Raw genomic sequence first — 26,104 nt, forward strand, 5'->3', positions numbered from 1 at the left:
ATCTTTATTATTTCCTGCCTTCTGCTGACTTTGAACTTTGTTCTTTTTCAAATTCCTTTAATGTTTTTGTTTTCATTGTTTTTGAGGTACTTTCTGGTTTTATTTGATTCCTTCATTGTTCCATTGGCTTTTTAGTAGCATGCTGTATAGTCTCCAAGTGTTTAGATTTTTTTCTCACTTTTCTTTCTGTAACTAATTTCTGGTTTCATACCCTTGTGGTCAAGAAAAGTGTTTGATATAATTTCTATATTTTAAAATTCTTTTTAGTATTTATTTATCTAATTATGTGGCTGTGTCAAGTCTAAAGTTGCAGCATGCAAGATCTTTTTTCAGTTATGTTATGTGGAATCTTTAGCTATGGTATGTGAGATCTTTAGTTGCAGCCGTCAAACTCAGTTGCAGCATGTGGGAACTAGTGCTCTGACCAGGGATTGAACCCAGGCCCTGCATTGAGAACACAGAGTCATAAAGACTAGACCAACAGGGAAGTTCCCCAATCATTTTTTAAAAACTGCATCAGCTAACTGAAGTGCCTGGGTTTTCATGACCTGATATAAGAACAATTCTGATTTAAAAATAAGAGAAAATAGTGCAAATTTTTAAAAATAATATTATTAATGTTTTTAACCCCTTCTATTTTTTCTAAGCTTTGGTTATATAAAATTTATAATGGTTACCATTTATTTGAGAGTTTTACTATGAACTAGGCACTGTGCTAAGCCCTAAGCTTGTTCTATGCTGTGTGGTACTCAATCACTCAGTTGTGTCCAACTTTTTGCAACTCCATGGACTGTAGCCCACCAGGCTCCTCTGTCCATGGGGACTCTCCAAGCAAGAATACTAGAGTGGGTTGCCATGTCCTCCTCCAGGGGATCTTCCCAACCAGGGATCAAACCCAGATCTCCCGCACTGCAGGCAGATTCTTTACCATCTGAGCCACCAGGAAAGCCTTCACAGTAATCTATGAAACTCCCCATTTTATAGCTGAGGAAGCTGAAACTTTAAAAAGTTATTTTCAAACCCCTACTGTTGATATTAACATCAGAATTCTAGTCTTGCTGGCCTTTCTGACTCCTATGTTTTAAGAAATTGCTACTCTTCACTAATTTTTCTACATCATGTTCCATGTTCTGTTCTGTGACATTAATCTGATAATAGTCTAGGCATCTTTTGAAACAGGCTATTTAAACTTTCCTTTAAATAGAATAATCAGTTCTGAAAGGTTAACCATACCTTTATATACTGATCAGTTTCTATTCTGCCACTATAATTTTTTTTTAATTTTCTGTCATTGGTTTTCTAGCCCTTTGCTATTTCTCAGCAAATTTAGAAAATGAGTTACTGCTCTCTCACAGACTCCTTTCCCAAAGGAACCATGTCTTCCTCGACAACCATGTCCTCCTTGACCTCAACCAACACTAAACATAAACTATAACAATTTAATTTCACATTTGTGATTAACTTTGTCATTTTCAATGATATTTTATATTGGTGCTTATTCTTAAATCAATATTTAACACTTTGTTTTAGCTACTCTGGAAATCGAGAATATATATTTAACTTCTTTTTCTCCATGGCTCCCAGCACTGTACTTTATACATTTGATTTTCAGTTAAAAAGTGATTGATTGATAAAAGACTGCTCAAAGTCACAACAGAATATTGTTGGAATTGTCATGGAACTTCTGGATGAACATTCAACACATATCTCCCAGGGACTTGCACTCTGGACTTGTCTGGTTTTCTTAGAATGAGAAAAGGGAAAAAGATGAACACTAAGGATCCATTGGACTCATTTTTCTAAGAAGGTATCTCACTAGACTTCTGCAAATGTTAATATTACATCAAGAAATAAGAAGACTAACTGTAAGTAGACTTCTTAATTAGCTTAAATCTATTTTGCTTTTTCAAACAAGACATAAAAATATGGAACTCCTGATGCTGAAGTTAAAGCCCCAACACTTTGACCACTTGATGTGAAGAGCCTATTCATTGGAAAAGACCCTAACGTTGAGAAAGATTGAAGGCAAAAGGACAAGAAGGCAGCAGAAGATGAGATGGTTAGATAGCATCACCAACTCAATGGACATGAATTTGAGCAAACTCCAGGAGATAGTGAAGGACAGGGGAGCCCGGTGTGCTGCAGTCCATGGGGTTGCAAAGAGTCCAACACGACTTAGTGACTGAAAAACAACTCCTATAAAATAAAACAAACTATATTACTCTCTAGACGAAATTCTAAACAGTTGAAGTAGACAATGACATTGCATATCTCCTCTTTAAGAGATAGTTTAGAGCTAATGAAAAGAAAATACTGTCATTTTGAGCTACAAGAAAGGAACAGCTGAGAACAAAGAAATACAGAGATACAAAAGCAGACATGGAAAACATACCCATGGTGAGAGTCTGTTAAAAGCTTACTTGTGTTCAGAGAGATTAGCAGAAAAGTACAAAACATGAATTTGGCAACTTTGGAGTAACAGGCATAAACTAAAAAGAGAGAGTATACTGAAAGTGATGTGTGGCAACCCATAAGTAAGAAAAAGAGACTCTGATTAGAGGGGAAAAAGTAGTTTATTTTAGTAACATGGTATGTATACTGCTCAAATTTAGAAGTCTATTTCTTCTAAACTCTCTATATATAATATTTCATGGCTAATTTGTATTCTCATCTAGGTAAACTATTATAATTCTATTAAAAATACAAACATACAACTGAAGACTATTGTTTTTCTCCATTATCTATGCCTAAAATCTAATCATTTACCCTAAAAAGTAATCATATTAGCAATTACCACCCAGCCCACTAAAATAAAATACCCAAAGAGAATTTTAAAAGTCCCTCTTGGACTTATCCTATAGTCTTAATCCTCTCAGTCTGAAGTGGTTTCTTAAATTGGATGCTCTTGTAACTGATAGCTTTACTACAAGGACTTGAAAGTCTTAGTAGGCCACAAAGGGTTAAATGATGTCACATTTTCAGTAAAGTTAACCTGCATCCTTTCATGTATTTTACAATTCATATTCTTCCTTTAAGACTCATGCAAAAGGTCCACTTCCCTACTCACAGGTAGAGGTACTCTGGATCACCACATCTGAGAGAGAACGCTTAACCTCCTTGTGTTGTCAAACATCCGTCAGTTGCACCAACAGACAGACAGTTGGCTCATCTGTGGCTAAAACAGTGGCGTATTTACCTCCATATTGTTTGTCTACTTCTAGTACACTAGTCAAAGCAGCCCTCAATAAAATTTCTGGAATACATATGTGAATTAATTCTTTAATTGCATAATTTTTACCAATTGGACAGAAGTTATTTAATTTCCAGGAGAGAAAGTATCTTGAAGTGTAGTGAAAATAGCAATGAACCCAAAAATCAAAAGCCTGAATTTTAGTCCTACCTAGGCAACTACGTGACCTTGAACAAGCAGCCTCAAATTTATATACCTATAACATTGCAGTTCAGTTCAGTTCAGTCACTCAGTCGTGTCCGACTCTTTGCGACCCCATGAATTGCAGCACGCCAGGCCTCCCTGTCCATCACCAACTCCCGGAGTTTACTCAAACTCATGCCCATCGAGTCGGTGATGCCATCCAGCCATCTCATCCTCTGTCATCCCCTTCTCCTCCTGCCCCCAATCCCTCCCAGCATCAGGGTCTTTTCCAGTGAATCAACTCTTCGCATGAGGTGGCCAAAGTACTGGAGTTTCAGCTTCAGCTTCAGTTCTTCCAATGAACACCCAGGACTGATCTCCTTAAGGATGGACTGGTTGGAACTCCTTGCAGTCCGAGGGACTCTCAAGAGTCTTCTCCAACACCACAGTTCAAAAGCATCAATTCTTCGGCGCTCAGCTTTCTTCACCATCCAACTCTCACATCCATACATGACTACTGGAAAAACCATAGCCTAGACTAGACGGACCTTTGTTGGCAAAGTAACGTCTCTGCTTTTTAATATGCTGTCTAGGTTGGTCCCCCAAATACTCCAGAATGTAGTTTATCTTCATAACTCATGTGGGCTCTACTCTTCTCCCATTCAATTATTCTACTAAGAGGTTGATGATGACAAAAAATTTTCTTTTCCATACACTGGAAAGCCAGCACATGAAAAAGTAGAATCATCACAGATAAGACAATTAAGTTAGAAAAAATAAAAGTAAACATCACTACCAGATGACACTGGCTGTGTGAGTTCCCACAGAAATCAGGTTCTGTTATTTTACTCATATGGAATATGACAAAATACAGATCTGGAGAGAGTAATGTGACAGGGACAGGGGGAAAGTAAATTTAAAAATCTGTAATACAATCCAGCAATTCCACCCCCTTGGTATTTATCTAAAGAAAAAGAAAACTTTAATTCAAAAAGACATATGCATCCCACTAACCACAGCAGCATTATTTATAATAACCAAGACATGGAAGCAACCTAAGTGTCCATCAACAGAGGAATAGATAAAGATGTAGTATGTCCACATGATGGAATATAATTCTACCATAAAAAGGAATGAAATCTTGCCATTTGCAACAACATGGATGGACCTGTAAGTATTATGCTTAATGAAATAAGTCAGATAAAGAAAGACAAGTAGCGTATGTTATTGCTTATATGTGGAATCTAAAAACAAAACAAATGTATAATTACAACAAAACAGAAACAGCCTCAGAGATACAGAGAACAAACTAGTGATTACCACAGTGGGGAGAGGTGTAGAGGGATGGGCAACACAGGTGAAAGGAATTAAAAGGTATAAACTAGCAGTTATAAATAAGTCACAAGAATGTATTGTACAACACAAGGCATATTGTCATTATTTTCTAATAACTTTTTATGGTTTGTAATCTATAAAATTATGAATCACTATGTTGTACACTTGAAACTTATTACAACATTATAAGTCAACTATAATTCACTAAATTTTTTAAACTATTTTTTAAAGCTTTAAGGAAGGTATACCAATTTGTTCTCCAGAACTCATATGCTAGTAAATTAGTCTGTCACCAGTAAACATCTCTAAAACATCAAAAATAGAATTATTTAACTCAAAAACACAAGGGTGTTAGTTTGGGGTTTTCTCCTGCTAAGAGAATATAATCTTGAAGATGTTTAAAGGAAAAAACCATGTCCTTGGCATTGGCTTCCTGTCTGTTTCCTACTTAGCACATAATCTTCATTGAACTAGGTTCACTTTAAAAGGAAATTGCATTCTCAGCTCCTGGTGAGGTCTCCAGCCCAAATTCCTCTCTGAAGAGACAGAAGTGGCAGCCATAGCACAAATATGGTAACTACTCCTCAGGGTGTATATGAAAAAGCTCCATCCTTGACAGGTATACCACGTCCTTGCCTTAAGAGCACAGAATAATAAGCCTCCTCCTCTCTTCCAACATAAAGTGTGGGTTCAGTGCAATGGACAGGGGAAGATTTACAGAAGTGAGACTCATCTATATGAGAATGTATATGTTTTCACAAAATGCATTTAGAAAATAGTAATTGTGAGAAAATATGATCAGGGTAAAGAGAAATTGGCAATTGAAAGTAAAGCATAAAATAAACATTTTACTTGAATTCTGTTTACAAGAAAAATGATATTTTTATCCTGCCTCTCCTTTATTAATGAATTGGCAAGCCAAAAGATCCTATTAAAATTATTCAAAAGATTCATTAAAAGCATCATTAAAGTCTTCCTTATTGGTCATTTTTTTCCCTTTCATAAAACAGAAATTTCTAATAATTTTTTAGAGGATCAGCAACTTTCCTTTTGTAATACATATCACAAGGAGAAAGGGAAAATAATTTCTGACAGGACAAACATAAAACATCATTTTATATTATTACAAAATAAAAATAAGAATTCAGAATAGTTCTGAACCAACACACTCATTATCTTAACAATGTCTTTCAAAGGACAGAAACTTTTGAGTCCAAATTTCAATTTTTTATTTCAGGGATCATGCTTTTGATATATCGGAAAACAAATGACAAAACCTAAGGTCACCTAGATTTTCTTCTGTATTATCTTCTAGAAGTTTCATAGTTTAGCATTTTACATTTAAGTCTATGATTCATTGAGTTGACTTTTGTGAAAAGAGAAGGGTCTGTTTCTAGACTACTTGGATGTCCAAGCAGTTTCAATGGATTGAGCTGTTTCAGCTCAATATATTGAAAGACCAACAATTCCATTGAATTTCTTTTCCTCCTTTGTCAACAAACAATTGACTACATTTGTATGGGTCTATTTCTGGGCTTTCTATTCTATCTCATTATCTAATTTATTTATTCTTTCACCAATACTACATTATTTTGATTGTTGTAGCTTTATAATTAGTTTTGAAGTCACGTGGTATCTGTCCTCAACTTTGTTCTTATTCAGTATTGTACTGGCTATTCTGGGTCTCTTGCCTTTCCATATAAACTTCTGTGTGTAATTTTGAGTTTCTGATTTTGTATCCTTTGTCTAAATGGGGGCAAATAAAATTTTATAACCTACAGGGCCCAAATCAGGACCCACATGAATTCTGATGACAATAAAAATTATATTTTTATTCTCTCTCCTTTATTAATGGATTGGAGAGTTCAACCTCTACTGACAGTTCAAACCATATTTCAGCTCAGTTCAGTCACTCAGTCGTGTCCGACTCTTTGCGACCCCATGAACTGCAACACGCCAGGCCTCCCTGTCCATCACCAACTCCCAGAATACACCCAAACCCATGTCCATTGAGTCAGTGATGCCATCCAGCCATCTCATCCTCTGTCGTCCCCTTCTCCTCCTGCCCTCAATCTTTCCCAGCATCAGGGTCTTTTCAAATGAGTCAGCTCTTTGCATCAGGTGGCCAAAATATTGGAGTTTCACCTTCAACATCAGTCCTTCCAAAGAACACCCAGGACTGATCTCCTTTAGGATGGACTGGTTGGATCTCCTTGCAGTCCAAAGGACTCTCAAGAGTCTTCTCCAACACCACAGTTCAAAAACATCAATTCTTTGGCACTTAGCTTGCTTTATAATCCAACTCTCACATCTACACATGATCACTGGAAAAACCATAGCCTTGACTAGATGGACCTTTGTTGGCAAAGTAATGTCTCTGCTTTTTAATATGCTGTCTAGGTTGGTCATAACTTTCCGTCCAAGGAGTAAGCGTCTTTTAATTTCATGGATGCAATCACCATCTGCAGTGATTTTGGAGCCAAAAAAAGTAAAGTCTGACACTGTTTCCCCATCTATTTCCCATGAAGTGATGGGACCAGATGCCATGATCCTAGTTTTCTGAATGTTGAGCTTTAAGCCAACTTTTTCACTCTCCTCTTTCACTTTCATCAAGAGGCTTTTTAGTTCCTCTTCACTTTCTGCCATAAGGGTGGTGTCTTCTGCCTATCTGAGGTTATTGATATTTCTCCCGGCAATCTTGATTCCAGATTGTGCTTCCTCCAGCCCAGCGTTTCTCATGATGTACTCTGCATATAAGTTAAATAAGCAGGGTGACAAGCCTTGACGTACTCCTTTTCCTATTTGGAACCAATCTATTGTTCCATGTCCAGTTCTAACTGTTGCTTCCTGACCTGCATACAGATTTCTCAGGAGGCAGGTCAGGTGGTCTGGTATGCCCATCTCTTTCAGAATTTTCCACACTTTATTGTGATCCACACAGTCAAAGGCTTTGGCATAGTCAATAAAGCAGAAATAGATGTTTTTCTGGAACTCTCTTGCTTTTTCGATGATCCAGCAGATGTTGGCAATTTGATCTCTGGTTCCTCTGCCTTTTCCAAAACCAGCTTGAACATCTGGAAGTTCATGGTTCATGAATTGCTGAAGCCTGGCTTGGAGAATTTTAAGCATTACTTTACCAGCGTGTGAGATGAGTGCAACTGTGCAGTAGTCTGAGCATTCTCTGGCATTGCCTTTCTTTGGGATTGGAATGAAAACTGACCTTTTCCAGTCCTGTGGCCACTGCTGAGTTTTCCAAATTTGCTGGCACATTGAGTGCAGCACTTTCACAGGATAGTCTTTCAGGATGTGAAATAGCTCAACTGGAATTCCATCACCTCCACTAGCTTTGTTCGTAGTGATGCTTTCTAAGGCCCACTTGACTTCACATTCCAGGATGTCTGATTCTAGGTGAGTGATCACATCATCATGATTATCTGGGTCATGAAGATCTTTTTTATATAGTTTTAGTTTTTCTGTGTATTCTTGCCACTTCTTCTTAATATCGTCTGCTTCTGTTAGGTCAAACCACAAGGGTGGATTAAAACTTGAAGGGAACTGGAGCTTGCTAGCCTTTTGTGGAGCCAGGTTTTAGTGTTGACTTGGAGGCCTTTGGGAGAGCTCTCACCAATTAATATTCTCTGGTGACAGCCCAGCCTGGTGCTCTATGATGACCTAGGGAGGTGGGATGAGGGTGGAGTAAGAGGGAGGCTCAAGAGGGAGGGGATATATATATATATATATAGCTATGACTAATTCACTTTGTATGGCAGAAACCAACACAATACTGTAGAGCAATTATCCTCCAATTTAATTAAAGTTAAACTTAAAAAAAAAACTTGAAGAGAGAAAGCAGAGGGTGGGGCCCTAATGCATGTCCTCAATCAAGCAAAACAAAGAGGAATGGAAAAAAGAACAAGAATGAAGAAAGACTGAGATCTGCTAAATTTGCTCAACAATTTTAATTCTAAATGATATCTACAGGTACCTACATGTAATATCTCTAAACTTGGTGTACAAAAAATAAGATATGTTACCTATAAACTATTCCCTTGTTTAATCTTTATTTTATACTGGGCTGCAGTTGATTTACAATGCTTTGTTAGTCCAGGTGTACAGCAAAGTGATTCAGCTATACATATACATGAAGTGAAAGTGAAAGTCGCTCAGTCATCCGACTCTTTGCAACCCCATGGACTGTAGCCCACCAGGCTCCTCTGTCCATGGAATTCTCCAGGCCAGAATACTGGAGTGGGTAGCCATTCCCTTCTCCAGAGGATCTTCCCAACCCAAGAAGCGAACCCAGATCTCCTGCACTGCAGGCAGATTCTTTACCAGCAGAGCCACCAGGGAAGCCCACACATATACATAGATCTATCCTTTTTCAAATTCTTTGCCCATTTAGATTATTACAGAATATTGAGCAGAGCTCCCTGTGCTATACAGTTCGTCTTTGTTGGTTATCTATCTTAAATATAGTAGTGCATATATGTAAATCCCAAACTCCAATTGATCCCTCCCTCCTTCCAACTTTGGTAACCATAAGTGTGTTTCCTATGTCTGTGAGTCTGTTTCTGTTCTGTAAATAAGTTCATTTGTATCATTTATTTTAGATTTTGTATATAAGCAATATCATGTTTGTCTTTCTCTGCCTGACATATTTCACTTAGAATTGTTGGATCATAGTAGTTCTATTTTTTATTTTTTGAGGGACTTCCATAGTGGAAACATTCCATAATGGCTATTACTGATTTACATTCCTACCAACAGTGTAGGAGGGTCCTCTTTTCTGCACGCCCTCTCTAGTGTTTATCGTTTATCGTTATCATTTAAGCATTTATCGTTTGTAGACTTTTTGATGGTGGCCATTCTGACTGGTATGAGGTGATACCTCATTGTAGTATTAATTTGCATTTCTCAAGTAATTAGAGATAGTGAACATCTTCATGAGCCTGTTGACCATCTGTATCTCTTATTTGGAGAAAGGTCTGTTTAGGTCTTCTGCCCATTTTTTTATTGGGTTGTTTGTTTTTTTTTAATAGTGAGCTGAGTGAACTCTTTGTAAATTTTGGAGATTAATCCCTTTTCAGTTGCATCATTTGCAAATACTTTCTCCCATTCTGTGGGTTGCCTTTTCATTTTGTTTATGGTTTCTATTTCTATGCAAAAGTTTTTGAGTTTAATTAGGTCCCATTTGTTTATTTTTGTTTTCATTTCTATTATTCTAAAAGATGAAACAAGAAAGATATTGCTGCAATTTCTGTCAAAGTATGTTCTACCTGTTTTCCTCTAAGAGTTTTACAGTATCTGTTATATTTGTTTAGGTCTCTCAAATTACCAGTGTCATTTTTCACAGAACTAGAGAAAACTTTTTAGTTTTTAAAATTTGTAGGAAAACACAAAAGACCCTGAATAGCCAAAAGAATCTCGAGAAAGAAAAATGGAGCTGAAGGAATCAGGCTCTCTTGACTTCAGACTATACTAAAAAGCTACAGTAATCAAAACAGTATGGTACTGGCACAAAAACAGATACATGGATCAAAGGAACAGGAAGGAAAGCCCAGAAATAAACCCACACACATTCCCTGGTAGCTCAGATGGTAAAGAATCTGCCTACAATGTGGGAGAGTTGGGTTCGATGATTGGGTCAGGAAAATCCTCTGCAGAAGGAAATGGCAGCCCACTCCATAACTCTTCCCTGGAAAAATCCCATGGACAGAGGAGCATGGTAGGCTACAGTCCATGGGGTCGCAAAGAGTCAGACAGCCTGAGCGAATTCACTTTCACTTTCACTTTCCTATGGTCAATTAATCTAAGATAAAGGAGGCAAGACGATAAAATGAAGAAAAGACAAGTCTCTTCAGTAAATGGTGCTGAGAAAACTGGAAAACCATATGTAAAAGAATGAAATTAAGACAGTCTCTAAAATCATACACAAAAATAAACTCAGGTGGATTAAATTATTTTAAAGGCATCAGAGGCTATCAGCAAATTTGAAGAAAACTCCTGCTGTCCCAATCCCTTTTAGTTTGCCAAACAGTCCTTAATTTCTGAAGCACATGCTAACCAGAATTTTAAAATAAAAGTAGGAAACTTAGAGATCATTAGCACCATTTCCTTCATAAAGGCCCCTCTGATTCTCCTAGGTCAACTCATACTCCTATTCCTTTAATATAGACCTAACCACAGTGAGCCATAATTGTCTGCCTGTTTATCTTCTTATTGGACTATATTTCCAGGGAGGGCAGGAATCAGACCATTTCTTATCATCCACAAATCCCATGGTTAGCACGGTTCTAACTAATGATAAGGGATTTGATTTAGGTCATACCTGAATGGTCTAGTGGTTTTCCCTACTTTCTTCAGTTTAAGTCTGAATTTGGCAATAAGGAGTTCATGATCTGAGCCACAGTCAGCTCCCGGTCTTGTTTCTGCTGACTGTATAGAGCTTCCCCATCTTTGGCTTCAAAGAATATAATCAGTCTGATTTCAATGTTGACCATCTGGTGATGTCCATGTGTAGAGTCTTCTCTTGTGTTGTTGGAAGAGGGTGTTTGCTATGACCAGTGTGTTCTCTTGGCAAAACTCTATTAGCCTTTGCCCTGCTTCACTCTGTACTCCAAGGCCAAATTTGCCTGTTACTTCAGGTGTTTCTTGACTTCCTACTTTTGCATTCCAGTCCCCTATAATGAAAAGGACATCTTTTTGGGGTGTTAGTTCTAAAAGGTCTTGTAGGTCTTCATAGAACCGTTCAACTTCAGCTCTACGGCGTTACTGGTTGGGGCATAGGCTTGGATTACCGTGATACTGAATGGTTTGCCTTGGAAACGAACATAAATCATTCTGTCGTTTTTGAGACTGCATCCAAGTACTGCATTTCAGACTCTCTTGTTGACCATGATGGCTACTCCGTTTCTTCTAAGGGATTTCTGCCCACAGTAGTAGATATAATGGTCATCTGAGTTAAATTCACCCATTCCAGTTCATTTTAGTTCACTGATTCCTAGAATGTCAACATTCACTCTTGTCATCTCCTGTTTGACCACTTCCAATTTGCCTTGATTCAATGACCTAACATTCCAGGTTCCTAGGCAATATTGCTCTTTACAGCATTGGACCTTGTTTTTATCACCAGTTACATTCACAACTGGGTATTGTTTTTGCTTTGGCTCCATCCCCTCATTCTTTCTGGAGATATTTCTCCACTGGTCTCCAGTAGCATATTAGGCACCTATTGATCTGGGGAGTTCCTCTTTCAGTATCCTATCATTTTTGCCTTTTCATACTGATCATGGGGTTTTCAAAGCAAGAATACTGAAGTGGTTTGCCATTCCCTTCTTATATGCAGAGTACATCAAGAGAAACGCTGGGCTGGGGGAAGCACAAGCTAGAATTTGACAGGAGAAATATCAATAACCCCAGATATGCAGAAGACACCACCCTTATGGCAGAAAGTGAAAAGGAACTAAAAAGGCTCTTGATGAAAGTGAAAGAGGACAGTGAAAAAGTTGGCTTAAAGTGCAACATTCAGAAACTAAGATCATGGCATCTGGTCCCATCACCTCATGGGAAATAGATGGGGAAACAGTGGAAGAGTGTCAGACTTTACTTTTTTGGGGCTCCAAAATCACTGCAGATAGTGACTGCAGCCATGAAATTAAAAGACGCTTACTCCTTGGACGGAAAGTTATGACCAACCTAGACAGCATATTAAAAAGCAGAGACATTACTTTGCCAACAAAGGATTGTCCACTCAAGGCTATGGTTTTTCCAGTAGTCATGAATGGATGTGAGAGTTGGACTGTGAAGAAAGCCGAGCACCGAAGAATTGATGCTTTTGAACTCTGGTGTTGGAGAAGACTCTTGAGAGTCCCTCGGACTGCAAGGAGATCCAACCAGTCCATCCTAAAGAAGATAAGTCCTGGCTGTTCATTGGAAGGACTGATGCTAAAGCTGAAACTCCAATACTTTGGCCACCTCATGCGAAGAGTTGACTCATTGGAAAAGACCCTGATGCTGGGAGGGACTGGGGACAGGAGGAGAAGGGGATGACAGAGGATGAGATGGCTGGATGGCATCACCGACTCGATGGACATGAGTTTGGGTAAACTCCGGGAGTTGCTGATGGACAGGGAGGCCTGGCGTGCTGCAATTCATGGGGTCGCAAAGAGTTGGACATGACTGAGCTACTGAACTGACTGAACTAATGAAGGTGTTCAGACACGGGCTGAAAGAATATTGACAAAAGGCAGATACTATGATTCTAAATTTATGAATGAGAAAGCTGAAGCTTGCCCCAAGGATACACGTAAAGCAAAAAGAAATCCAGATCTCTCAATTCTGACATCTTCTCCCCAATGTACCATCTATCAATCACTGTAACAGCAATATATTTTACAACATAAGTCACAGGACAATCAAATGTCTATTCAAATGAACAAAATGCTATTTTTCCCTGCATAGTACAATTTATCACTTCCTACTCCCACTTACTTCCACACTTAACCAGATTATGTGTGAAGCTTTACCTGCAAATCTGCAACTTTTCTTCATACTAAGAAAAGGAACATGTAACCTACAGCAGCTGAGGTCATTACATTCAAAGGAAATGATCCAAAGACTAAAGGAACTATAGAATAGCTGCATTTCTCCTCTTTAGAACCGTAACAGAGAAAAGAGCTGCTCTGGGGAAGAAGTGTGGCAAGTGGACAAGTGTGTTCATGTGCTCTTGCCCTTATAATCTCTACAATAAACTCTCTACTTCCTCCAAAATCTAGACCCTTATACACACACACAACACTCACAAAACAAATTGCACAGAAAACTTTACTTTTGACAATAATCATAAAACTCAAGGACTTACTTCTTTTGGAATCTATTTAGTTCCTCTCACGTTGCATTGTGACAGTTCCTTAGACATAAGCTTATTTATGGAAGATTCCCAAAAGGACAATCTCTTTATTAATAATAATACAATAATAAAAATAATAACAACAAAAATAACTAACATTCATTGAGCATATGGCTCTGTATTAAGCACTCATACCATTAAATTAATCCAGTCCTCACAAACTATGTAAGATATTATTTTCTCTATTTTACAAATGGGAATGAAATTAAGTAATTTACTCAAGTTCACACTAGTGCAAGACCAAATCTTAGGTATGTTTAACTGTAAGGTTCCTATACATATCTAGTTTCCTATACTGTTGTGAGGAACAGAGGACTTCACAGATTTCTGGTCCCTAAATTTTTTTATTTCATACCAGTAAAATATTTTTATCATAAATAATCCATATGTAACATAAAATTACATATATGTGATACATACATATACTACTTATGAACCAATTGTAGTAATATTTTAGTTATGTTATAAAACATAGATCAAAATAGAAATTTCAAATTCATCAGCAATGTTTTTTAATTGTGTTTTTTTTACAATGATTCAAACACCTTTTTGCTCCTATTATTAAGATAGTATTAATAATAATTTCTGGGCATTATATAAACTTTCAATAACACATACTGTTTAAAATAACATGCAAATTTGATTTTCAAATAGTCTTCTTGATAATTCAGGCATTTTTTTAGACAGCATATTGCCAGATCATGTTTACTGCATTCTGTGGCTGACAAAGTTTTTACTAAAAGGTGAACTCTCAGTTTTTCAATTTTCTCACTGTTCCTTCGTGCTGGCATTATTATTATTAACAGATTATATTTAATTATGTTTCTTTTCAAAAGTCCCTTTAAGTCCACTTGGCTGTGCACACTGAACTGCAATATGTTTAAATATGCTTAAACTAACAGATGATGGAACATTGTCAGTTCCTCTCAAATAGGAAAATTCTCACCCTATTCTCAGAATTTAAAAATGTATAAAATTAATAATCTTCTGACAAGTTAACTGTATAGTAATCAGAAAATCTTGACTCGATGGATTTCTCCGTACATATCCTGGAGTGCCCATACATCCTTTGCCACACCTACCTGGACCTTAGAGATCACTGACCTAAATACACTAAAATCCACTGTTGGATTCAACCAGACTTGCAGAAGGCTATCCACACTTAATTCACTGTCCCAAAAAGTTGCTTTTATTTATTATGTTTTGATGTGATTTCATCAATGTAAATGAAGGAACCTATGAGAAACTGCTTTTCATAGTAAGAAAACAGGAGAGCTAATGTATAAATAAATTCAAAGGACTCCTTCCAACGTCATCTTTTACAGAATATGGGTGAAAAGCAGGAAGTAATCATCATCTCAAGTCTCCAACACAAAGACTCTTGAAAATAAGGAAGTTCACTCTGTGATTCATAAAGACAAAGATCCCACCAACTTGGAATAGAAATCAATCAATGCTCCCAAGTTTAATTCTGAGAGAAGCAGAATGTGACCACTTTAAAAATATATATATTCTTTAGTGATTCTCTGTACTATTGCCAGTACAGTGGTTGTATATGTACAAAATGAACAGTTTTTGCAATTATACCCTTTTCTCCTATGTTATCTTTTTTTTCTAATCACATTTACTGAAATGTAATTTTTGTCTGTTGAACTTGTTGAATATAGTAGTAAGAATTGAGTTCAAAAAGATCTTCACCATAAGACCAGAAACTGTAAAACTCCTAGAGGAGAACATAGGCAAAACACTCTCCAACATAAATCACAGCAGGATCCTCTATGACCCACCTCCCAGAATATTGGAAATAAAAGCAAAAATAAACAAATGGGACCTAATGAAACTTAAAAGCTTTTGCACTACAAAGGAAACTATACGCAAGGTGAAAAGACGCCTTCAGAATGGGAGAAAATAATAGCAAATGAAGAAACAGACAAAAGATTAATCTCAAAAACACACAAAAAACTCCTGCAGCTCAATTCCAGAAAAATAAATGACCCAATCAAAAAATGGGCCAAAGAACTAAACAGACATTTCTCCAAAGAAGACATACAGATGGCTAACAAACACATGAAAAGATGCTCAACATCACTCATTATCAGAGAAATGCAAATCAAAACCACAATGAGGTACCATTACACGCCAGTCAGGATGGCTGCTATCCAAAAGTCTACAAGCAATAAATGCTGGAGAGGGTGTGGAGAAAAGGGAACCCTCTTACACTGTTGGTGGGAATGCAAACTAGTACAGCCACTATGAAGAACAGTGGAGATTCCTTAAAAAACTGGAAATAGAACTGCCATATGACCCAGCAATCCCACTCCTGGGCATACACACCGAGGAAACCAGATCTGAAAGAGACACGTGTACCCCAACGTTCATCGCAGCACTGTTTATAATTGCCAGGACAGGGAAGCAACCTAGATGCCCATCAGCAGACGAATGGATAAGGAAGCTATGGTACATATACACCATGGAATATTACTCAGCCATTAAAAAGAATTCATTTGAATCAGTTCTAATGAGATGGATAAAACTGGAGTCCATTATACAGAGTGAAGTAAGCCAGAAAGATAAAGACCAATACAGTATACTAATGCATATATATGGAATTTAGAAAGATGGTAATGATAACCCTATATGCAAAACAGAAAAAGAGACACAGATGTACAGAACGGACTTTGGGACTCTGTGGGAGAAGGTGAAGGTGGGATGTTCTGAGAAAATAGCATTGAAACAAGTATACTATCAAGGGTGAAAGAGATCACCAGCCCAGGGTGGGTGCATGAGACAAGTGCTCAGGGCTGGTGCACTGGGAAGACCCAGAGGGATGGGATGGAGAGGGAGGTGGGAGGGGGGATCGGGATGGGGAACACATGTAAATCCATGGCTGATTCATGTCAATGTACGGCAAAAACCACTACAATATTGTAAAGTAATTAGCCTCCAACTTATAAAAATAAATGAAAAAAGAACAAAAACAAAAAGGTCTTCACTTATGTAATAGTTCATATAAGGACTTACAAGCAACAGAGTATGTATATTTGTACTTAAAACCAAAAAGAGTTGGAGTAAAGGGGAACTTCTAATCATGTGCAACATAACTTCATGACTATGCACTTATGTATGGCCATGGACTTTTATGCAGACATTTTACTGTTTTGATAATAGCATTGGGCTCATTTTAATATGTAAAATACCATCTAATTGATATTCTGCTCATCCTCAGAGCTGCATTTTCAGGTATTCAGGGATAATTCTAATACCAACTAATATTCATCTAGCTAGTATCATGCTTTCAAAGAACTCAAAATGCTTGATTAAAACATCTTAACAAAGCTTCCCACATATGACACATTTTCAGACTTTCATTTTCCACGGGACATAGTGACTCATGCTTTATTTTACTAATTATTATACACATCCTAGACAACTAAGAGTCTAAGGTTCAGAGTGGTGGGAGATTTATCATGAAACTATCATAAATTAACAGCAGTTCAAAGCTGTTTCTGATTGGTTTTATCTTACCATACTGTGTCAACTGAGGTCTTAGAGCAGAGAGATTTCAGTACCACAAAAGCAACTAAGTTACCCAAGAGTAATATGTGCATTTGAAAACATTGTAAGATTAATCACAATAATAAAATCTAACATTTAGTGAATATTTACTGTGTTTCAGGCTAAGGAATTATGTACAAAACCTCATTTAATCTTCAAACAAGTCTCTAGAGTATGTAAGATACAATCACTTGAAGAAATTAAAGCTAAACAGAGAATAAAAAACTTCCCAAGGTAAGGGAGCTGTTAAGTAGCTGTTCCAGAATCAAACTCTGATTTCAAAACTCACATGCTGAATCAATACACAAGGTAGAATTAAAAGCTGCCTAACCATTTACACATTTCTATACCAAGGGACCACTATGATTCCTTCACTTATAAAAAGGTGAGACAAATCTCTTACTATGAAGTAACTGCACACTCATTATCTTATTATTCAAATACAAGAACAGAACATTATTCCTCTAGTTCTGACACACTCCAAGACAAAGATTCCCAAAAAATAGCACCAAGAAAAAAGCAAAGTACATAACTCAGGCAGGTTATGCCTCCCAGGTACTAGATGTACAACATCCCCAATATCATTACAGAGCAGAACCAAATATCATTATAATACCTAGTTCTAGAGTAGGAATAAAGGGCAGGATAGAGACAATCCTCAAACTGTTAGCCTATCAAGATAAACACAGAGGAAGGGAGAGAGAAAAAAAATAAAACAAAATGAAAAATGAAAAAACAACTAAACTATACTTAGTGAAAGTGAAAGAAAGCATTAGTCATTTAAGTCATATATATGACAAAGATAAATTTTAAAAGTCCAACAATACATTTTTTGGTAATATGCATAACAAAAGATTAATAACCCTAATATAAAAAATGACCTTATTATTCAATAATAAATTGACCAACAACTCAATTAAAAAAATAGGCTAAAGAAATGTACAATTCACAGAAGAAATAAAAATGGCAACCAATGTAAAAAGATTATTAACCTCACTAGCTAACCAATGAAATGTAATTTAAAACAATGCAAGATCAATCACTATTACAGTAACACAGATAAAAGATTGGAAAGTAATCAGTATGAGCAAAGACAAGATGAATTATCTCATACACTGTATAAACCAGCATGACCCTTCTGAAAGTCAATGTACTAAATGCTTCAAAAATTTAAATGTGCATTCCTTTGACATAGCACTCATACTCACAGGCATTGCACAAAGATATATATGCAATGCTGTTCATCACAACATTATTTATAATCATTAAAAATTAGAGACGCACCTGAGAACATTGACATTCTAGGAATCGGCGAACTAAAATGAACTGGAATGGGTGAATTTAACTCAGATGACCATTATATCTACTACTGTGGGCAGAAATCCCTTAGAAGAAACGGAGTAGCCATCATGGTCAACAAGAGAGTCTGAAATGCAGTACTTGGATGCAGTCTCAAAAACAACAGAATGATTTATGTTTGTTTCCAAGGCAAACCATTCAGTATCACGGTAATCCAAGCCTATGCCCCAACCAGTAATGCTGAAGAGCTGAAGTTGAACGGTTCTATGAAGACCTACAAGACCTTTTAGAACTAACACCCCAAAAAGATGTCCTTTTCATTATAGGGGACTGGAATGCAAAAGTAGGAAGTCAAGAAACACCTGAAGTAACAGGCAAATTTGGCCTTGGAGTACAGAGTGAAGCAGGGCAAAGGCTAATAGAGTTTTGCCAAGAGAACACACTGGTCATAGCAAACACCCTCTTCCAACAACACAAGAGAAGACTCTACACATGGACATCACCAGATGGTCAACATTGAAATCAGACTGATTATATTCTTTGAAGCCAAAGATGGAGAAGCTCTATACAGTCAGCAGAAACAAGACCGGGAGCTGACTGTGGCTCAGATCATGAACTCCTTATTGCCAAATTCAGACTTAAACTGAAGAAAGTAGGGAAAACCACTAGACCATTCAGGTATGACCTAAATCAAATCCCTTACGATTATACAGTGGAAGTGAGAAATAGATTTAAAGGACTAGATCTGATAGACAGAGTGCCTGATGAACTATGGCCGGAGGTTTGTGACATTGTACAGGAGACAGGGATCAAAACCATCCCCATGGAAAAGAAATGCAAAAAAGCATCTTCAGTCATGTCCTACTCTTTGAGATTCTATGGACTGTAGCCTGCCAAGTTTCTCTATCCATGGATTCTCCAGGCAAGAATACTGAAGTGGGTTGCTCTGTCCTCCTCCAAGGGCTCTTCCACCAGGGACTGAACCCACATTTCACATCTCCTGCACTGGCAAGTAGGTTCTTTACCACTGGCACCACCTGGGAAGCCCTCAATACTATACTATATAATGCAAATAATTAAACAGATCTGGATTCTATATTTTGAAAACTGAGAGAACAATTTTCATTCCACTTATTTGAGCCCTTTGCTCAGCTGAAGTTAGAAAGATTGACCATAACAGGGAAGTATGAGCTTCTTTTGCTCAATTCATTTCTCACAGTAATACAGTAAAGCTAACCATAGGAATTCCAGTCTACTTTGAAATCTAATTACTGAAAGAAGAAGTACAAAACCTAAAGTACCAGACAACAACATGACAAGAGTCCTCAAAAAAGAATTTTGGCAAGCATCTTGATGAATGCCATCCATTTATAAGGGTTACATATTTCAGGCCACCTGGAAATGAGAGTTGACTAGATGACTTTACAACATAAATTTTTCAAAAGTTGACTTCATTTCAGGATCATTCACTATGTTCTATTCACCATGCAGAATGCAGCACAATATGCATATTTGCACAAATATGATATTCCTTGCCTTCTGGGAGTTTATGTTCTAAACAAAAATCCTAGAAAGTATATTGCCCCTTAAGGCTGGCTTTTAACTTTTTATTTTCTCTTTTCATTTGATTATAATACAGGCATCTGCCACAAAAGTTCAATTTTTTTTTATACCTTAAAAGAGAGGGGCTTACCAAGGGAAGGGAGACAAATAATATATGTGAACCTATTCAAACCTAACAGACATCCAAATCAACCCTTAAGAAGTAGTCTTTGAGTGAATTTATTCATTGTGTTTACAGTAGAACATTTTCAACAAACACTGAAAATTATCACATTAAGAATCATGAAAGCACAAAGATACAGAAGTTATGATTCCTACTCTTTTTCTTAAAGTCACTTACCAAACTTTCACTTTCATTTATCACTCCTTGAGTAACATGCACAGTGATATTTAACACTCTCAGATTCAACAAGTTACAGGATAATACAGGACAAGATTACACACATGTGTTGGAGAGTTAGTGTGAAAGAATACAGCATATTTAAAACAGTTCTATCACTGAAATTCTCCTCGAATTCCTCCATCACCTTCATACAAACTTAGAGTTTACTTCAAAAACCCTCTAGATTAGGTAAGGCTAACATTATTTCCAATACCATGTAAATCATTCACAGGAAGATATTAAGACATGTTTAGTATCAGGCAAGGAGAAGGCAGTGGCACCCCACTCCAGTACTCTTGCCTGGAAAATCCCATGGATGGAAGAGCCTGGTAGGCTGCAGTCCATGGGGTCGCTAAGAGTCAGACATGATTGAACAACTTAACTTTCACTTTTCACTTTCATGCATTGGAGAAGGAAGTGGCAACCCACTCCAGTGTTCTTGCCTGGAGAATCCCAAGGACCAGGGAGCCTGGTGGACTGCCGTCTATGGGGTCGCACAGAGTCAAACACAACTAAAGCGACTTAGCAGCAGCAGTATCAGGCAAAAATACAATCCATTTTTTAAAAAATATAATGAGGACTACTTGTTTCTATTGACTGAGTTGTCACTAGGACCATAGGTTGTTTAGAAGATCCTCAGAGCTAGAATATCATTTGCCATCATCTGAGGGATGGCTGTTTAAGAGAGATCATGAGCTAGAATGCAGAATATGAAGGCATACCTCTCATCTCAACGCTGACAGTATGATCAACTAAGATGGAATACCTAAGAATGAGGGCTTATTTGTGAGGTAGGGGCAACAGCCATCATTTTTAGTATGCTTTTAAGCAGCTGTCATTTCCATCACTTTATTAATTTCTTACTATACTGACATTTGAATCACTTTATTAATTTTTTCCTCTACTATTATCTTAGTTGTCCAATTTAAAAATAAAGACTATACCAATAACTGACCACTAGCAGGAAACAATTATGATACACTGCTACTCATATACATGAAATTCTGTAAATAGTTGGGGAGAGAAGTTGAGTGATCCATTTCTGAGATTTTGGAGGCCCAGTTTCCTCATCCTGTTCCCACAAACTTTTATCAGAGATATTTCAAACATTATGCCACAGTTATACAAAATAAGTGAAACATCACCAAGCAGAAATCCTAGGGTAGGTATTCTGAACATGTTGGTAAAGAAAGTCACTTCATTTGAGAGGTCTCTGCCCCTTCAACCTCACCCTCCTTACCAATATACATTCATCACCGAAAAGGGAAATATTTACAAAAGTTAGTTTAGTTATGTTTAAATATTATGTTTAGCTGTCTGGAGACCATGTTCTCAAAATTTATACAAGAAATCAAGGATTAAACTTCATAACAATTAGAAAACCACACTGTGTAAAATCAAAGAGTTAGTTAAAAGATATTAAAATAGTTTTACCACTGGTGCTAAAACGAAATGACTCCATCTCTTCCCAACACCTGGAACCAAAACCTTTCGAACTTTCATGTAAACAAACCAGGGCACACCAAATGCTCTGTCTGCAGCAAGGTACCACCTCTGCACAGGCATTTGGGTGAAAAATGTGGAAAATGCCTGAGGGCTCTTTGAAGCAGCTTTGGAGAAGTGAGAGCAGGAAAGAGGCTCTTCTCTAGGGTAAGTTTGTTTAGTAGAAAGTAAGCAAGTTGTCAGGGTAAAAGTTGACAATGTTGATTCCAACAGTTTGAACTGTGAATAAACATCCAAAGGGATTATGTTACTGAGAATTAGAAAAGATTCCATTGAACTCAATAGAGCATTTGTGTTTTCAAAGATAATATGCCTTCAAGTCACACTCTGGATGCACAGTTTAGGATTAGAATTACCCTAAGCTCTTTCTATGCCACATTAAAGAACATAGGATTTGACCTCTCTAATGTATGCTTTAAAATGTTCGAATAACTGAATTGGAAAATACTATACACATGTACATTTGTACATCTGAGGTAGACTAAAGAAATTTGGAGAAAAATATGTTCTTTCCAAACATCTAAACTTAAACATAGTTTTACTAACCAATTTAGGATTTATTAGCCATAAATCACTTTAAAGTTTTCCCTCCTTAATGACCTATCCAAGAACAAAAAATAGGGCCTATACTTATGAAATCCATAATCCTCTTCTCTGCTCTCTAAAGTCACATTTAAATCTGGCTTTCATCTTATGTTGTTGGGTTTTTCACCAGTTACAAGATGGAAAGTTAGTAGAGACTTGTGCTTTTTCAAAAGCAAAACAACTTGGTTGCCACTCAGTAATTCCTGGTGAAATGCTGCAAGTTTGTAAAAAATTTTTAAATTTTCCTAACTTGGAACTTACAAAAGTAAGTGTGAGATGTTCATTGCCCATCAGACATTGCATCTTTTTATTTTTAATATTCATAAACAAGAAAAAAACATACACTTTGATTTATTAAAGTTTATCTGAATCAATATGCAGATCTGCCTTGCGTACCGTTAGGAAAATGGAGGTAACTCAGACTGCTGTTCTCAGTTCATCAGAAGTCCTTCATGATTCTCACACTAGAGTGTGCTATTAGAATTTTTTCCAAAGTTTGACAAAAACATGCAATTCACATGCTCTTTACTAGCAAAGTTTGCAGCAGCCCCGCAAAAAGTTGTTTCTCCTTTAAACTTTCACACATATTCACTTCCCTCCTAGAACCAAGGATGTAAGTGAATATGGCTCAGTCTCATAGCCTCTTTGCTCTTAAAAAGAAAATCAAATTCCCTAGATAGTTTCAAACTCTTCCCAAAATAGAACATTCTCAGCTCTGCTTGTGGATCATTATCTCTTTTACATTTCATCTTTATATTCACTGGGTTCACAGAAAGGGCATACACAGAAAGAGGAAAATAGCTGCTTCTTAGACACCAAATTTAGTAATTCTCTCAAATCTATTGGCACACATCTAAAAAGTCATATTTTTACAAGGCTTCATTAGGTTTCCATTGGTCCTTCTTTTGAGAACACACATGCCAAACCACCCATAATCTCAAGTCAAAATACATCTGCAAAATATAATAAATATTTTATATGAATACTCATCATGATTTTAAAAACGACATGTGGAAAGAGACAGACACATCATCTGAATCCCACTTTTGTGTCTCCCAAGCATCAAGCTGCTAACCAGTGGAGACCATCAATCTACAGTGCTCTAAGATTCCAGCCGACCCCAATACCCTTACCTGTTAATATAAGATTACTGTAAGTATTAGAGAATTGCTCCTTTAGAAGAACCAGATGCATCTGAGCTGCCTTCTCCCGTTGGAGCTCCAGCATAACATCAGGGTGCTGGGCAATCTTGCAGCCTTTCTGTTTATCCAAGGCAACATCACTTCGAACAATGTCTAAAAAAAAAAAAAAAGAAGGAAGGCAGGCAGCAAAAACAAACAAACAAAAAAAAAAAAAAACAGAAACTATATACACAAAGTCCTATTTCACCCAATATGACAGAATTTGTAAACTACTACATTTTCATCAAAATGAAAAGATACAGAAATAATAAACCTGAAGCGTCTCCCACTTCACAATGCATCCTAAAAATTTCTCTGGTCATCTCCAAAATCTTTGGAGATTTCTGTTTCTTAGTTTTCTCTGACCTTATTTAAGATTCTCACTCCTTGGTTCCCCTTCTCAGCTCACCTCCAGGAATTATTTACCCCCTGGGGCAATTTTTTTTTTTTTTTTTTAATGAAGAATGACTTCATTATTTGAAACTAGGGCCTTTTTCTTTACATCTTTTACCATGGGGAAAAATAATAAAATCTTGCCTGAATACCAGTGACTATGAAGGTTATTGTCATGCAGCAATCTGAAAGGCAACTCTAGAAACCTTCAAGTTTTACATAACAAACAAACTGAAGGATTTTAGGGAGAAAATGTTAAAAATTTAAAAAAAAAAAAAAAAAACACTGTTGACACCTATGGCTTTGGAAAAGAAAAACTAATGTTCATGTACCAATAGGAAAGATTTGGCTCTTTAAGCGATATCATTGACACCTAAGAGAAAACAAGGCAGGAGACATGAATGGCGGGCCATCATTCTGTGCAAAAGATTTCCAAACATATCAAAAGAGCCCTAGAAGAGAAGCTCAGATATAAAAACAAACCAACGACAATTGAGCATTAGGATGTATGGTTCACAAAGATTACCCAAATGTGAGAATAGCACTCACTCACTTTAGATAAAAACACAGAAGCTGGTTGGAAATAATGCAGTATTTATACATAAACATATTTATATTAATTTCTATGATGTAGGCAATAAGATGAACTCATTTAACAATCAAGTAAGTAATCTCGAAGGTATTCTGAGCCTTGAATACAAAATTAAAATAAAATCAAGAATACACTCTAGTTTACAAGATCATTAAACGAAGGTAAGAGGAATAATAAATACCATTTATTTAAATTACACTATAAAATTTTTAAAATACAGTGCATCATTAAATCCTTTGAACCACTGATGAAAGCAAACACTGTTGACTAGCCGACCTATATCGTAAACACAGTACATTCACCTTTGCCTTCCTCTACCATAGAGACTGAAGAGCCAAAATATACAATTCCCCAGCTTTCCTTGAAAGTCATGAGTAGCCATGTAACATACATAGCCATGCCAATGCACTGCAGGCATATATCCCTAGGGGGTTCCCTGGCCAAATTAAAAGAGAGAACCTCACTAAGAAAAAACAGTTTTTTCCTTGAGCGTTTTAGTCCTTTCTACTCTTTATGCCTGAAATATAACAAAAGGCCCAAAGTTATAGCAGCCGTTTTGTGGCAATGACTCAAAAAGCACAAGGGCACAAGTCTTACATGCTAAAGATGGTGAACAGGACGATGAGATGAGCTTATGCCCCTAAGATTATTACTGAGCTGTCATATTTGTGCTCAAGAGCCTATCTTTTCTTTCTTGTCGTGTAACATAAAGGCACTATTTGTATAAACCATTAATGTGTGCTCAGTCGCTCAGTTGTGTCTGACCCTTTGTGACCCCATGGAATGTAGCCCTCTGGCTCCTTTGTCCATGGGGACTCTCCAGGCAAGAATACTGGAGTGGGTTGTCATGCCCTTCTCCAGGGGATCTTTCCAACCCAGGTTCCCTGCACTGCATGCAGATTCTTTACCATCTGAGCCACCAGGGAAGCCCAAACCATTAACAGTAAGCTATTTTTTAAATCCTAATCTATTTTTGTTGCGGTGCACAGGCTTCTCATTGCTTTTCATGCAGTGACTTCTCTTGTTGTGACCACCTTACTTGCCTCCTGAGAAACCTGTATACAGGTCAAGAAACAACAGTTGAAACCAGACAAGGAACAATGGAATGATTCAAAACTGGCAAAAGTATGTCAAGGCTGTATATTGTCCCTGCTTATTTAACTTATATGCAGAGTATATCATGCAAAATGCCAGGCTGGATGAAGCACAAGCTGAAATCAAGATTGCTGGGGAAAATATCAATAACCTCAGATGTGTATATGACACCACCCTTATGGCAGAAAGTGAAGAAGAACTAAAGAGCCTCTTGATGAAGGTGAAAGAGGAGAGTGAAAAAGCTGGCTTAAAACTCAACATTCAAAAAACTAAGATTACAGCATCCAGTCCCATCACTTCATCGCAAATAGATGGAGAAAAAATGGAAATAGTGGCAGAT

General features: G+C 37.0%; 1 protein-coding gene across 3 annotated transcripts in view; it reads right to left on the minus strand.

The window, feature by feature from the left end:
* Window positions 1-26,104, minus strand: part of HPSE2 (heparanase 2 (inactive)) — a 676,642-nt gene that overhangs the window by 581,810 nt on the left and 68,728 nt on the right. For all 3 annotated transcript variants that reach the window (XR_009696126.1, XM_061162357.1, XM_061162356.1), the window contains exon 3: window positions 23,637-23,798. Coding sequence is in view for 2 of the 3 variants with exons in the window: in XM_061162357.1 (XP_061018340.1) it covers window positions 23,637-23,798 (162 nt within the window). In the remaining variant the exon portion in view is untranslated. The remainder of the gene's footprint in view (window positions 1-23,636; window positions 23,799-26,104) is intronic.

This window comes from Dama dama, chromosome 15 (genome assembly GCF_033118175.1).
Source record: "Dama dama isolate Ldn47 chromosome 15, ASM3311817v1, whole genome shotgun sequence".
In the NCBI taxonomy this organism is placed as follows: domain Eukaryota; kingdom Metazoa; phylum Chordata; class Mammalia; order Artiodactyla; family Cervidae; genus Dama; species Dama dama.